At 53.2% G+C, this 15725-nt stretch overlaps 1 protein-coding gene across 1 annotated transcript in view; it reads right to left on the bottom strand.

The window, feature by feature from the left end:
* LOC131265364 (titin) overlaps positions 1 to 15725 on the bottom strand; it is a 150083-nt gene that overhangs the window by 27805 nt on the left and 106553 nt on the right. Inside the window, exons 30-41 of the mRNA XM_058267623.1 lie at positions 6785 to 14254; positions 6021 to 6571; positions 5556 to 5954; positions 5187 to 5477; positions 4527 to 5063; positions 4062 to 4460; positions 3693 to 3983; positions 3033 to 3569; positions 2568 to 2966; positions 2199 to 2489; positions 1539 to 2075; positions 45 to 1472 (exon numbers count right to left, since the gene is read on the bottom strand). Of these exons, the coding sequence (XP_058123606.1) occupies positions 45 to 1472; positions 1539 to 2075; positions 2199 to 2489; positions 2568 to 2966; positions 3033 to 3569; positions 3693 to 3983; positions 4062 to 4460; positions 4527 to 5063; positions 5187 to 5477; positions 5556 to 5954; positions 6021 to 6571; positions 6785 to 14254 (13130 nt within the window). The remainder of the gene's footprint in view (positions 1 to 44; positions 1473 to 1538; positions 2076 to 2198; positions 2490 to 2567; positions 2967 to 3032; positions 3570 to 3692; positions 3984 to 4061; positions 4461 to 4526; positions 5064 to 5186; positions 5478 to 5555; positions 5955 to 6020; positions 6572 to 6784; positions 14255 to 15725) is intronic.

Genomic DNA, 15725 nt, shown 5'->3' with positions numbered 1-15725 from the left:
TGCGGCAGCTGATCGTCTTCTTGGACGGTGACGATCTCGGTGACCTGCTCCTTCTTTCCGGCCTTCTTCTTGATGACGCGTTTCTTGATCACTTGCTTCTTGGCCTTGCCTTCTTCAGTGATAACCTCAGTGACTTTCACTTCCTCAGGCATCTCTTGCACGATGGCCTCTTGTGGTTGCACCAGAGTAGGCTGGAACTCGGTCACTTCCTCGAACGGAAGCTCCTTCTCAGTGACAGTGACAGTCGTCTGGGGCAGCTGATCGTCTTCTTGGACGGTGACGATCTCGGTGACCTGCTCCTTCTTTCCGGCCTTCTTCTTGATGACGCGTTTCTTGACCACTTGCTTCTTGGCCTTGCCTTCTTTAGTGACGATCTCGGTGATCTTCACTTCCTCAGGCATCTCTTGCACGATGGCCTCTTGTGGTTGCACCAGAGTAGGCTGGAACTCGGTCACTTCCTCGAACGGAAGCTCCTTCTCAGTGACAGTGACAGTCGTCTGCGGCAGCTGATCGTCTTCTTGGACGGTGACGATCTCGGTGACCTGCTCCTTCTTTCCGGCCTTCTTCTTGATGACGCGTTTCTTGACCACTTGCTTCTTGGGCTTGCCTTCTTCAGTGATAACCTCGGTGATCTTCACTTCCTCAGGCATCTCTTGCACGATGGCCTCTTGTGGTTGCATCAGAGTAGGCTGGAACTCGGTCACTTCCTCGAACGGAAGCTCATTCTCAGTGACAGTGACAGTCGTCTGCGGCAGCTGATCGTCTTCTTGGACGGTGACGATCTCGGTGACCTGCTCCTTCTTTCCGGCCTTCTTCTTGATGACGCGTTTCTTGACCACTTGCTTCTTGGGCTTGCCTTCTTCAGTGATAACCTCGGTGATCTTCACTTCCTCAGGCATCTCTTGCACGATGGCCTCTTGTGGTTGCATCAGAGTAGGCTGGAACTCGGTCACTTCCTCGAACGGAAGCTCCTTCTCAGTGACAGTGACAGTCGTCTGCGGGAGCTGATCGTCTTCTTGGACGGTGACGATCTCGGTGACCTGCTCCTTCTTTCCGGCCTTCTTCTTGATGACGCGTTTCTTGATCACTTGCTTCTTGGGTTTGCCTTCTTCAGTGACCACCTCAGTGATCTTTACCTCTTCAGGCATCTCTTGCACGATGGCCTCTTGTGGTTGCATCAGAGTAGGCTGGAACTCGGTCACTTCCTCGAACGGAAGCTCCTTCTCAGTGACAGTGACAGTCGTCTGCGGGAGCTGATCGTCTTCTTGGACGGTGACGATCTCGGTGACCTGCTCCTTCTTTCCGGCCTTCTTCTTGATGACGCGTTTCTTGATCACTTGCTTCTTGGCCTTGCCTTCTTCAGTGATAACCTCAGTGACTTTCACTTCCTCAGGAATCTCTTGCACGATGGCCTCTTGTGGTTGCAACAGAGTAGGCTGGAACTCGGTCACTTCCTCGAACGGAAGCTCCTTCTCAGTGACAGTGACAGTCGTCTGGGGCAGCTGATCGTCTTCTTGGACGGTGACGATCTCGGTGACCTGCTCCTTCTTTCCGGCCTTCTTCTTGATGACGCGTTTCTTGACCACTTGCTTCTTGGCCTTGCCTTCTTCAGTGATAACCTCGGTGACTTTCACTTCCTCAGGCATCTCTTGCACGATGGCCTCTTGTGGTTGCACCATAGTAGGCTGGAACTCGGTCACTTCCTCGAACGGAAGCTCCTTCTCAGTGACAGTGACAGTCGTCTGGGGCAGCTGATCGTCTTCTTGGACGGTGACGATCTCGGTGACCTGCTCCTTCTTTCCGGCCTTCTTCTTGATGACGCGTTTCTTGACCACTTGCTTCTTGGCCTTGCCTTCTTTAGTGACGATCTCGGTGATCTTCACTTCCTCAGGCATCTCTTGCACGATGGCCTCTTGTGGTTGCACCAGAGTAGGCTGGAACTCGGTCACTTCCTCGAACGGAAGCTCCTTCTCAGTGACAGTGACAGTCGTCTGGGGCAGCTGATCGTCTTCTTGGACGGTGACGATCTCGGTGACCTGCTCCTTCTTTCCGGCCTTCTTCTTGATGACGCGTTTCTTGATCACTTGCTTCTTGGCCTTGCCTTCTTCAGTGACCACCTCGGTGATCTTCACCTCTTCAGGCATCTCTTGCACGATGGCCTCTTGTGGTTGCATCAGAGTAGGCTGGAACTCGGTCACTTCCTCGAACGGAAGCTCCTTCTCAGTGACAGTGACAGTCGTCTGCGGGAGCTGATCGTCTTCTTGGACGGTGACGATCTCGGTGACCTGCTCCTTCTTTCCGGCCTTCTTCTTGATGACGCGTTTCTTGATCACTTGCTTCTTGGGTTTGCCTTCTTCAGTGACCACCTCAGTGATCTTTACCTCTTCAGGCATCTCTTGCACGATGGCCTCTTGTGGTTGCATCAGAGTAGGCTGGAACTCGGTCACTTCCTCGAACGGAAGCTCCTTCTCAGTGACAGTGACAGTCGTCTGCGGGAGCTGATCGTCTTCTTGGACGGTGACGATCTCGGTGACCTGCTCCTTCTTTCCGGCCTTCTTCTTGATGACGCGTTTCTTGATCACTTGCTTCTTGGCCTTGCCTTCTTCAGTGATAACCTCAGTGACTTTCACTTCCTCAGGAATCTCTTGCACGATGGCCTCTTGTGGTTGCATCAGAGTAGGCTGGAACTCGGTCACTTCCTCGAACGGAAGCTCCTTCTCAGTGACAGTGACAGTCGTCTGCGGCAGCTGATCGTCTTCTTGGACGGTGACGATCTCGGTGACCTGCTCCTTCTTTCCGGCCTTCTTCTTGATGACGCGTTTCTTGACCACTTGCTTCTTGGCCTTGCCTTCTTTAGTGACGATCTCGGTGATCTTCACTTCCTCAGGCATCTCTTGCACGATGGCCTCTTGTGGTTGCACCAGAGTAGGCTGGAACTCGGTCACTTCCTCGAACGGAAGCTCCTTCTCAGTGACAGTGACAGTCGTCTGGGGCAGCTGATCGTCTTCTTGGACGGTGACGATCTCGGTGACCTGCTCCTTCTTTCCGGCCTTCTTCTTGATGACGCGTTTCTTGACCACTTGCTTCTTGGCCTTGCCTTCTTTAGTGACGATCTCGGTGATCTTCACTTCCTCAGGCATCTCTTGCACGATGGCCTCTTGTGGTTGCATCAGAGTAGGCTGGAACTCGGTCACTTCCTCGAACGGAAGCTCCTTCTCAGTGACAGTGACAGTCGTCTGGGGCAGCTGATCGTCTTCTTGGACGGTGACGATCTCGGTGACCTGCTCCTTCTTTCCGGCCTTCTTCTTGATGACGCGTTTCTTGATCACTTGCTTCTTGGCCTTGCCTTCTTCAGTGACCACCTCGGTGATCTTCACCTCTTCAGGCATCTCTTGCACGATGGCCTCTTGTGGTTGCATCAGAGTAGGCTGGAACTCGGTCACTTCCTCGAACGGAAGCTCCTTCTCAGTGACAGTGACAGTCGTCTGCGGGAGCTGATCGTCTTCTTGGACGGTGACGATCTCGGTGACCTGCTCCTTCTTTCCGGCCTTCTTCTTGATGACGCGTTTCTTGATCACTTGCTTCTTGGCCTTGCCTTCTTCAGTGATAACCTCAGTGACTTTCACTTCCTCAGGAATCTCTTGCACGATGGCCTCTTGTGGTTGCAACAGAGTAGGCTGGAACTCGGTCACTTCCTCGAACGGAAGCTCCTTCTCAGTGACAGTGACAGTCGTCTGGGGCAGCTGATCGTCTTCTTGGACGGTGACGATCTCGGTGACCTGCTCCTTCTTTCCGGCCTTCTTCTTGATGACGCGTTTCTTGACCACTTGCTTCTTGGCCTTGCCTTCTTTAGTGACGATCTCGGTGATCTTCACTTCCTCAGGCATCTCTTGCACGATCGCCTCTTGTGGTTGCACCAGAGTAGGCTGGAACTCGGTCACTTCCTCGAACGGAAGCTCCTTCTCAGTGACAGTGACAGTCGTCTGGGGCAACTGATCGTCTTCTTGGACGGTGACGATCTCGGTGACCTGCTCCTTCTTTCCGGCCTTCTTCTTGATGACGCGTTTCTTGATCACTTGCTTTTTGGCCTTGCCTTCTTCAGTGATAACCTCAGTGACTTTCACTTCCTCAGGCATCTCTTGCACGATGGCCTCTTGTGGTTGCATCAGAGTAGGCCGGAACTCGGTCACTTCCTCGAACGGAAGCTCCTTCTCAGTGACAGTGACAGTCGTCTGGGGCAGCTGATCGTCTTCTTGGACGGTGACGATCTCGGTGACCTGCTCCTTCTTTCCGGCCTTCTTCTTCATGACGCGTTTCTTGACCACTTGCTTCTTGGGCTTGCCTTCTTCAGTGATAACCTCGGTGATCTTCACTTCCTCAGGCATCTCTTGCACGATGGCCTCTTGTAGTTGCACCAGAGTAGGCTGGAACTCGGTCACTTCCTCGAACGGAAGCTCCTTCTCAGTGACAGTGACAGTCGTCTGGGGCAGCTGATCGTCTTCTTGGACGGTGACGATCTCGGTGACCTGCTCCTTCTTTCCGGCCTTCTTCTTGATGACGCGTTTCTTGACCACTTGCTTCTTGGGCTTGCCTTCTTCAGTGATAACCTCAGTGACTTTCACTTCCTCAGGCATCTCTTGCACGATCGCCTCTTGTGGTTGTAGCAGAGTAGGCTGGAACTCGGTCACTTCCTCGAACGGAAGCTCCTTCTCAGTGACAGTGACAGTCGTCTGGGGCAGCTGATCGTCTTCTTCGACGGTGACGATCTCGGTGACCTGCTCCTTCTTTCCGGCCTTCTTCTTGATGACGCGTTTCTTGACCACTTGCTTCTTGGGCTTGCCTTCTTCAGTGATAACCTCAGTGACTTTCACTTCCTCAGGCATCTCTTGCACGATGGCCTCTTGTGGTTGCACCAGAGTAGGCTGGAACTCGGTCACTTCCTCGAACGGAAGCTCCTTCTCAGTGACAGTGACAGTCGTCTGGGGCAGCTGATCGTCTTCTTGGACGGTGACGATCTCGGTGACCTGCTCCTTCTTTCCGGCCTTCTTCTTGATGACGCGTTTCTTGACCACTTGCTTCTTGGCCTTGCCTTCTTCAGTGATAACCTCGGTGATCTTCACTTCCTCAGGCATCTCTTGCACGATCGCTTCTTGTGGTTGCACCAGAGTAGGCTGGAACTCGGTCACTTCCTCGAACGGAAGCTCCTTCTCAGTGACAGTGACAGTCGTCTGCGGCAGCTGATCGTCTTCTTGGACGGTGACGATCTCGGTGACCTGCTCCTTCTTTCCGGTCTTCTTCTTGATGACGCGTTTCTTGACCACTTGCTTCTTGGGCTTGCCTTCTTCAGTGATAACCTCAGTGACTTTCACTTCCTCAGGCATCTCTTGCACGATGGCCTCTTGTGGTTGCACCAGAGTAGGCTGGAACTCGGTCACTTCCTCGAACGGAAGCTCCTTCTCAGTGACAGTGACAGTCGTCTGGGGCAGCTGATCGTCTTCTTGGACGGTGACGATCTCGGTGACCTGCTCCTTCTTTCCGGCCTTCTTCTTGATGACGCGTTTCTTGACCACTTGCTTCTTGGCCTTGCCTTCTTCAGTGACCACCTCGGTGATCTTCACCTCTTCAGGCATCTCTTGCACGATCGCCTCTTGTGGTTGCATCAGAGTAGGCTGGAACTCGGTTACTTCCTCGAACGGAAGCTCCTTCTCAGTGACAGTGACAGTCGTCTGCGGCAGCTGATCGTCTTCTTGGACGGTGACGATCTCGGTGACCTGCTCCTTCTTTCCGGCCTTCTTCTTGATGACGCGTTTCTTGATCACTTGCTTCTTGGCCTTGCCTTCTTCAGTGACCACCTCGGTGATCTTCACCTCTTCAGGCATCTCTTGCACGATGGCCTCTTGTGGTTGCACCAGAGTAGGCTGGAACTCGGTCACTTCCTCGAAAGGAAGCTCCTTCTCAGTGACAGTGACAGTCGTCTGCGGCAGCTGATCGTCTTCTTGGACGGTGACGATCTCGGTGACCTGCTCCTTCTTTCCGGCCTTCTTCTTGATGACGCGTTTCTTGATCACTTGCTTCTTGGCCTTGCCTTCTTCAGTGACGACCTCGGTGATCTTCACTTCCTCAGGCATCTCTTGCACGATGGCCTCTTGTGGTTGCACCAGAGTAGGCTGGAACTCGGTCACTTCCTCGAACGGAAGCTCCTTCTCAGTGACAGTGACAGTCGTCTGCGGCAGCTGATCGTCTTCTTGGACGGTGACGATCTCGGTGACCTGCTCCTTCTTTCCGGTCTTCTTCTTGATGACGCGTTTCTTGACCACTTGCTTCTTGGCCTTGCCTTCTTCAGTGATGATCTCGGTGATCTTCACCTCTTCAGGCATTTCCACAATCAAATTTTCTTCGTTGGTTTGTTTCGCAAGAATATTGGTTTGTGTTTTTTGTGTCTTCTTGGATGTGGTGTTTGCATGTATGTGTAAGAGTTCGTGCGTTTCTAGTTCCTCCCCGGTGTGCTCTTCCATGTGCTTGAGCTGTTTGCTGTGTGTCTGTGTTTTTCGTGTTTTGTGTCCTGTGTGATCTGTTGGAATAAGTAAGAAGTTGGTGTTTCAGGTGTGTGTTGTGAAGCGTGTAATATTGCTGCGTGATTTTGTAACTGATGTAATTTACACTTATTTACAAACAGTATACTGTGTCAAAAGAATAGGCATGTTTGGAATGTATGGATTGGTTTTTTTTAATGAGAATGTAGGCATTGAATGAAGGATGTGTAAGTGGTTACCCCAGTACTTACCCTTTTCTATCACAGGACGAGACTCTTCATACGTAAGCAGAGCAGATTGTGTCAGTCTTGCGAACCGCTGTTCTGGCTCTTGAGCAAGCTCAATCCGATCTACATATTCGCTCAGAGTCGTTTCGGAAGTATTGACCGTTTGGTTAGTTATTAAAGTAACCGACGCCCGTCTCTCCGACGTTACCAAGTCCATGGTGACGTCGTTCAACTCGTTACTCGCTATCTCTAAACATTCAGGTGCCCTCAAACCATCCTCCATCACAGTGGAGGCAAACTTACGTGGCTCGACTGTCTCTTCGAATGGCTGTGCCGTGTCAGCTGCCAGTTGCTCGGACTGAAGGGGAACTACTGTCGTGTCGGTAAATTTAACGGACGCAGTATGAGCCACGGATGGCAGACTGAAATCGGACCTATCTAACCCCTCACCCAGCACTGTTTCGGTAGTGGACGATACGAACAAATTGGACATAGTACGGTGAGCTTGCTGAGCAGCGGCCTTATTGGTATCGCTAAGTTGGTTGAACGAATCCTGGCTCAATGTCTCCGAGGTAGCCGCTGCCGAGAGCATATCGTTGAGACTCTGTTTTGCGCTTGCCGCCGGTTCCTGTTTCGGTGCTAGTTCGGCCATCGTGTCTGACACAGAGACCTCATTGTAGACGGGGAGTTCGAGGCCTTGCATGTCGAGTGTAGGATACTTTTTATCCATCGTAAGCTCGGCGGATAGATTTTCCGTGCCTTCCAAGACCATGACTTCCTGGACCGTGGTTTGCAACAATTGATCCGGTGATAAGGATCCGGAGGCCTCCAACGGTTTCGAGGCGTCTGACGCGAATGATCCCGGCTTTTGCAACGTCAGTACTTGCTCTATCATGAGTGATTGCCTGATAACCTCATCCGTAGAGGACTTTGCCGCTTGCATATTCATCTCAAGTTGCTGTTTATATTCGGCGGTGTTCTCCAGCACGGTTGTTTCCATCGTTGTCGTTTCGTCGATCGTGTCACTTTTAACAAACGCTTTAGTTTTCTGCACCTGTTCCTCCTGCACATCTGTTACACTTTGCAGTGCATCAACTTGTTGCACTGTGAGGGATTTCAGTGCATCACTGGGCAGCAGTTTTGCCTTCTGACCCTCCACCACGGGCAGCTCGATACCTTCCTGTGTTTTCTGTTCAGCGATTACTTCGGTAATGGTAACCTCCGACACCACGTCCACACTTGGGGCCGCGTGTAACGTTTTGGGAGTAGCTTGTACTTGTTGTTGACCCAGATTTTCGTACACGATGGTTTCCGAAACGGTGGTCTGTTCGGATTGATCCGTGGTGAACGATGCTTCCTGCGTGACACTCTGAGTAGGAGCCATCTGTGGCGTGTCGTGACTCACAAGAACTTCTTCCACAATGATCGATTTCATCGCTTCCCCGGCTGGCAGCGATTGCGCGGTAAAATTTTTAGCCATCTCTCGCACATCGTAGCCATCCTTTTCACGCTGCTCTGCCACAACTTCCGTGATCGTCAGCTCGTCCTTGGGGAGTACGGCGGGTGTAGCTGTTTTTCTGTCCGGACTGATTTCCACCAAATTCGTAAAACCTTCCAGCACCGTGGTCTCCGAGCCTATAGTTTCCTCGAGCCTATCGGTGCTGGTTGTTGCCTTTGCGGTGCTGGTTGTTATTTCAAGTTCGGTCAGATTGTCCGTTGTTTGCACCTCGCGAACTTCAACGGATTTGTGTAGGCCTGCCGTCGTCGCACGGATCGTATAGTTCTTAGCTATCTCCTGCACATCGAATCCATCGCGCTCCTTCTGCTCGGCAATCACCTCGGTGATGACGAGTTCTTGGATCGGCTGTACGCAGAAATCGGCCAGCCTCTGTTCCGGCGCTTGTTCAGACGGCTTTTCGGCAACATTTTCGTAAACCAATGTTTCCTGTATAGTCTTCTGCTCTAGCTCGGTTTCGTTCACGGATGCGCGACCCTCGCTTGGCATAGACAACCCGTCCTTCATTTCTCCGTGACCTTCCACCGTTTCCACCTGTTCTACGGCGAGGGATTTAAGAAGTTGCGCCGGAACAACGTGAGCGGTGTTGGCGCTGGCGATCGCCTGTACATCGAAACCATCGTATTCCTTCTGCTCAGACACCACTTCGGTAACGATCAGCTCTTGACTGGGCTGCATGGATCTGGAGGCTGTTTTCTGCTCGGGAGCGCTCAGCTCATCAAAGCGATCGACTCCTTCATAGACAACTTGCTCCGATACGGTCGTCTCTTGACGCTCATCGCTGCGAACCGTGGCCGAAGATGTGGCGGTCACGTCCTTCGCTCCAATGTCTTCCGTACCGCTGGATAGCACCACTTCCTCGACCGTAATCGATTTGAGCGGTTCGGTGGGGATCGTTTTGGCGGCCTGCTGAACCATCAGATCGGCCACGTTGTAACCATCGCGTTCCTTCTGCTCGGCATTCACCTCCGTCACCTCCAGCCCGATTTGACTCTGTAGCACCTTCTCGGCTCGTTTCTCCTCCGGCCGGGAGTGCAACTCCAGGGTGTCGACATTTTCCAGCACCACCGTTTCCGCAATGATCCGTTCTTCGATCTCGTCGGTCAGTGGTTTGGCGTGCGAACCTAGTGGAACGCTGTCCAGCTGCTGTAGGCCATCGACCGGGAGCGTTTCTTCGACAAGCGCGGATCGGAGCGTATGGGACGGGACCTCTTTGGCGACGTAGTTGCTAGAAATCTGCTGTACATCGTAGCCTTCCTGCTCCCTCTGCTCGGAAACGACTTCCGTCACCTGTACCTCGCTGATGGCCTCGATGTTCGAGGTAGCCGATTTCGGAGCCGGCTGTTGCTGTTCGGCCAACACATCGAGTCCTTCGAGGACGAGCTGTTCGGATACGGTTTGCGACTCCAGCTGACCTTCGCTTACGCTGGCGGTATGCTGGGTGGTACGCGTCTCGTCCACCTCTCCAACGCCATCGGACGGTTGCACCTCTTCGACGGTCACCGACTTCAGTGTGTGCGATGGGAGCAGCTTCACCACGTGCTGCTGTGCGATGTCCTGCACCGAGTAGCCTTCGCTCTCCTTCTGCTCCGACACAACCTCCATCACGACCAGCTCCGTCATCGGAGTGACATTTGGTAGGGCTTGTTTTTCCTTCGGCGTAAACTCCATCGAGTAGGTATCGATGCTTTCCATAACGACGGGCTCTTGAACGATGGTTTCACTGAGGCGATCTTCTTTAAACGCAGCGGAGGTCGTCTCCGCCAACCGTTCCTCCTCAAGCCGGGTTGCACTTTCACCGGTCTGCGTTTCTTCGACCGTGACCGACTTCAGCTCGTGCGTAGTGACCGTCCGCTTGGCGGTATGGTCACGGGCCAGCTCGGCCACGTCGTAGCCTTCCCGTTCCTTCTGCTCACTGACCACTTCCGTGACGATAAGCTCTGCGTTCGGAAGGAACGACCGGTCGGCGGACTTTGTTGCCGGTAGCTCGTCCACCGGTAGCTGCTCGGAGCGCTCGAACACCGTCGTCTCCTGCACGGTTGTTTGCTCAAACTGTTCGCTCAGCACCGTGGCAGAGCTGGTCAGCTGCTGCGGGGACTGTAGTTTATCGAGCGTATCGGAGACCGTAACCTCTTCCACCAGGACCGTCTTCAGCGCGTGTCCGGCTACGGGTATCGCAGTGTGATCTTGCGCCAGTTCGGCCGCACTGAAACCTTCGCGCTCTTTTTGTGCCGGGTTGACTTCCGTTACGATCACGCCGACCTGTGGCTCGTATACGGATTCCGCCAACTTCGTGGCCGGTTTGGTGGGGGCCTCCATGGCGGGCGTGTCTTCAAAGGCAAACGTTTCCGATACAGTCGTTTGCTCGAGCGCGTCACTTTGTGTCGAAGCTTTCGTTGCATTGGGCCCCTCATGACTTAGCTGCGTTGTGATCTCGTTGGTGAGCGTTTCCAGCACCTGGATCGACTTCAGGGCGTGACTTTGAACCTGCCGCGCCACCTGATCCTGGGCGAGATCTGCTAGGCTGAAGCCCTCCTTTTCCCGCTGCTCCACAACCGTTTCGGCGACTTGAAGTTCGGTGTTGGGAATGATGGTGAGATCGGCGGTTTTTTCGCTTGGCCTCACCGCGTCCTGCAGTCGGTCGGTTCCCTCATAGGCGATGGTTTCCGACACCGTGGTCTGTTCGCGCTGGTCACTCTGCACGTGGGCGAGGGTTTCTGGCTGCAGCGGTTGTTCCATTCGCTCGAGAGAATCCGACGCAAGAACCTGTTCCACCAGAATCGTCTTGAGCATATGCGAGGGAATCGTCTGGGCGCGCGCATCTTTCACCGGCTCCGGCTCGACCCGCTCGTCTTCCTTCTGTTCGGTGACCACTTCCACAATCGTGAGCTCACTTCTTGGCTCCAGCAGAGGTTCTGCCTGCCGCATGGAGACACTCTCTCGCTCGTAATGGTCCACGCCTTCGTAAACCACCTGCTCGCTGATGATCTTCTCTTCGAGCTGATCCCTTTGCACGGTGGCGGACGACTGGGCGACACTCGGTGTGCCGATGGCGGCGACGGAATCGACCAGTTCCACCGTTTCTACCTGCACCGACTTGAGTGACTCCGTTGGTACCGGGTGTGCCGTGTAGTCTCGCGCAATAGCGGCCACGTCGAAGCCTTCACGCTCGCGATCTTCCGTCACGACCTCAGTGATCGTTAGTTCGGTGCGGGGCTCGGTTAGTGTCGTTTCGGCTCGCTTTCGTTCGGGCTGGTCCGCCTCGGCCAGCTTCTGGACGTCCTCGAGTACGACCGATTCTTGGACGGTAGTTTGTTCTCGCGTATCGCTCAGCCTTACGTGCGCCTCGCTTCGTACGGTCTCTGGCGTTGACATGGTTTCTGCCATGCTTGACAGCTGCACCTCCTCGATGAGCACCGATTTGAGCGCTTCCGTCGGCACTGCCTTTGCTGTACGATCCTTGACCGTCGGTTGATCGGTTGTATCCGCTTGTTCACGTTGCTCCGAGACAACCTCCGTCACGGTCAATCCTTCGACCAGCCGGTCAACGTTCGGGAGGGCGGATTTGGGTGCCGGAGCTTCCGGAGCGCAGTACACGGTGGCGCCCTCTAGCACCATCGTTTCCGAGATGACCGTTTCCTCGTGCGCACTACCGCCTACGTTAGCCTGGGAGGTTACGAGAGTTTGCCGATCGAACTGCTCCAGTCCTTCGTTTGCCACCGTCTCTTCCACCTGCACGATCCTGAGCGAGTGAGTTGGAGTCGGCTGGAGGACGTGATCCTTCGCCAGCTCCTGCGGATGAGTCACTTCACCCGCCGTTTGGCCACTGATTACTTCCGTCACCATAAGCTCGCTAGCCAGCTCAGGTAGATGGCGTTCGGCGGTCTTCTCCTCGGGTCTCACCGGTTCTTCGTGCGCCCGGAGCGATTCGTAGACGGTCAGCTCCGAGACGGTCTTCTCTTCGTGTTCATCCATGCGCACGAATCGCGCGAGTTGTGATGTGGGTGAGAATTTCTCCAACTCACCCTCGGACACACCCGCAATCGTTTCCTGCACCGTCACCGACTTGAGACTGTCCGTCGGTGTTGGTTTGAGGAATTGGTCGGCCGGTGCAGTGATCGGCAGGAAGGTGGACTCTCGCTCGTTTGCCTCAGCTTCCACCACTTCCAGCTGGTGTTGAAGATTGAGCTGCCTCTCGGCAAACACAGGCTGGGCGGGAGTTTTCGCGGCCAGCTCCGACTCCTTCTCGTGCGTTTCCACCGTCCCGACGGAGTGCGATTGAACCGGCACGAAGCTGGCTGTGGCCTGCTCGGTGCGATCTTCCGCCTCCGGTGAAAACCTGCCGGCCGTATCGGCCGTCTCGATCTCCGTGATGGCTAGATTCTCGATCGGTTCCAGCAGCGTTGCCGCAAAGGCTAGGTTGGGCTGCGGCGCTCCCTGGTGGAGCGTTTCCTTCTCATGCACGAAGGCCTCCGTCGATTCGCTGACCGGTTTGAGTGAGGTTAGGGTGCTGAGGGCCATGGCCGTACCGAGCACTTCGAAGGGTTCCAGCTTCGCCTCGGTCTCGTTGCTGACCACGTTCGACACGGACACACTGGATCGTTCCAGGAACTCAACGGAGGCGGTCTTCGTTTCGAGCGGTTCCGCTTGGAAGCTTTCCGCGTTCGTACTTTCGTTGACCAGCTGTGTTACCAGTTGGTTCTCGATCATTGTGACCGTGCCCGTCGCCTGGTACGAGGTTACCTGTGGTCCGGTGGCAAACTCTGTCTCGTTCTCCTGGATTTGCTGCGCCGTCACTGAGAGGGGTTCCTTCAGGTCGCACTGCACGTCAGCCCATTGCTGCGGCGGAAGTCGTCCCGGTACGTAGGTGTTCTCCCGTTCCGGGGCGTTCATCACCTCGGTGACGTAGGACTTCTGCTCGATAAACCGAGCGCGGGCGCTTTCGGTTGGAACGACGAGCTCCGGGTAGTAGCGACTCGGGGCGTCCTGCGTGATCGTTTCCTCCATCTGGATCGATTCGGACGGCAATATCTGGTAGTTTGGTTGTACCAGCGGTAACTTCAGGCGCCCATCGAATGCGTCCTCTTTTTCAATGCGACTCACCTCAGTCACCTGAAGCGACTCGCGGGAGAGAACGTTCGGATGTGCGTGACTCGCGGTAGGACGTTGCAGGTCCGGCAGATCCCGTTCCGCCTGAGTCGACACGGTTTCTTGTACGATCGTAGCGTCGTGCGTTAGGAGCTGAACGGTGGCATTGCTCACCGCCTCGGAGGCGGGTTGCTCCAGCAAAGCGGCACTATCGTGGATGTCGGATTCGCTTACGACAAGCGGCTGCACAGGGACGTAGTCCCGGGTGGCCAGAGCCACCTGTGGCACCTTCGAAGGACCTTGCTCGAATGAACTTTCCTGCGCACTTACCTCGGACACTTCAACCGGTTCGTTCAGACCAAAAAGCTTGTACTGGGGACTGGTGGCCAGTCGGGCACTGTCCAGGAGCAGCGTATCGGACTCGCGCTCGGACGAAAACACCTCCTCCGTAACCAGAGCCTTCTCCGGCACGACGTTCACCGTGGCACTAGTGCCGGTCGTGTTCGCCGGCTCCAGCAGATTGGAGACCAGGTTCAAAACGGTCGGCTCACTCGACACCGAGGCGACCTCCAGCGGCAAGCTGTGAGTTTCGCGCAACGGGGAGGTAACAAAATCAGGGGCCAACTCCTCCTGCACCTGCTCCTCGCTGGGCAGCAGGGGACGCAGGAGGGACAGTGGCTGCCGGCGGCGCTGCTGCACCGACTCGCGTCGACGCTCTTCGATCGATTCCTCACTATCGACGATCTCTGTCTCTTCGTCCGCGTGACGCTGCTGCTTTCTTTCGGATCGTAGCTTCTTGTGTTTTTTCTTCATGACTGTTGTAGTGTTCATGGTGGTGTTGATGGTGCTGTCGATGGTGGTGCGGTCATCTTCTCTGAGATCTGGTGTTTCTGTGGAATCATGCGAAGTTTGAACATGGTGAGATTTCGTGTGGAGCAGACCAGCCGCACCGTGTAAGACATGAGATAGAAAGAAAAGAGAGTTGACTTTCCAAAAACCAAAAGCCCCCGAGTATGTTTTTGAAGTGTGTCCCAGATTTCGATACAGGTTCCGAAACAGGAAGAAATGGAGTGTAGTGCAAGTGTCATGTGTTTATGTGTGCCGAAAACATCTTGTGTGTGTGTGTGCATTATTGAAGCCTACCGGAAGTAAAGAAATCATAAACCAGACCAAAGAGGAAGGGAAGAATAAACAGCCAGAAGAAAAGAAAGGAGTGTAAAAGGAGAGTAAAAGGTAGCGTAGAAAGTGTTGAAACGAAGAGAAAACTAATTTCGAGCAGTGTAGTACATCGGCACAACAATCGATCCAATAGTTGAAGAGGATAAAGTGAAGAGGATAGTAGAGTAGCATAGGAACTAAGTCATTCGACTAAGGCAGAGAGTACTGGCAGCCATTCCAATCCCAGCAATCCTAGAAACAGAAGAATGTACTCTAGTACAAAGTACGGCAACAGGCGGCAGACAATTTTGAGACAGTTCTATTCACCAAAGAACTAACATTTTTATCAAAATGCAACAGGCGAAAGATAAAACAGAGTTTAAACAGAGAGTGAGAGATCAACACGATAGGACGGAACAAACATTCCCAAACATTCGAGTCAAACTATAATCTACTTTGGCCGAGACAGTTGTCTAACAGTGAGTGCATTCCGAAACAGTAGGACAGATGATGCAGAGAGACCGCAATTAACGTTTTTTTAAGTGTCGTAGAAAATAAGTTCATTTCAAAAGAAAATGTTTAAATCATTAGTTGTACCTTAATCAAGATTACTTACCATAGTGCAACTGGAACTATATCTACGTTTATTTGCGAAAACCCAACAAGTAAAGCGCACCAAAACTCAACTTCGAAGCGACACACTTTCAAACTATAGAAGCTACAAGAAGAACGATTTAATATTAAAGGATAAGCATCGACCACGAAAAAGCTAAAGAAAATAAGGTGGTTGCTTAACACCAGTCATAGTTGCGAATGCTGAATTGTACACTGAACTTTATTACATGGGCGCACGTCGGAACCAGAAATGTGCATCTCTGTTCCAACGATTCTGTAACGCACTGTAGTCGATCGTGCGTATGAGGCTGTTATACAGAATTTTTAAGCAAATCACGCATCGCTGCAAATAACACTTCTGCTAGATAAAAGTCTATATAAAAATGTATCTTAAGTATGTGCAAAAACTGATCATGTTTACGGGAAACACATTATAAAAAGGTAAAGAGAGAGAGAGATAGTTTCACTACTAAAGGATAACTAGGCGAGCAGATAGATAGAAGCAAAAGGAGCAAGGTTTGTAGAAGACAAGATCGATAGATTTGAGGCATGAGCGAGCCAAACACTTCAGCAAGCAAGCAGGTAGGA

The sequence above is a fragment of the Anopheles coustani genome, chromosome 2, assembly GCF_943734705.1.
Source record: "Anopheles coustani chromosome 2, idAnoCousDA_361_x.2, whole genome shotgun sequence".
Lineage (NCBI taxonomy): Eukaryota > Metazoa > Arthropoda > Insecta > Diptera > Culicidae > Anopheles > Anopheles coustani.
The sequence above is the reverse complement of the archived record's forward strand: the minus strand, read 5'-3'. Positions and strand labels throughout refer to the sequence as shown.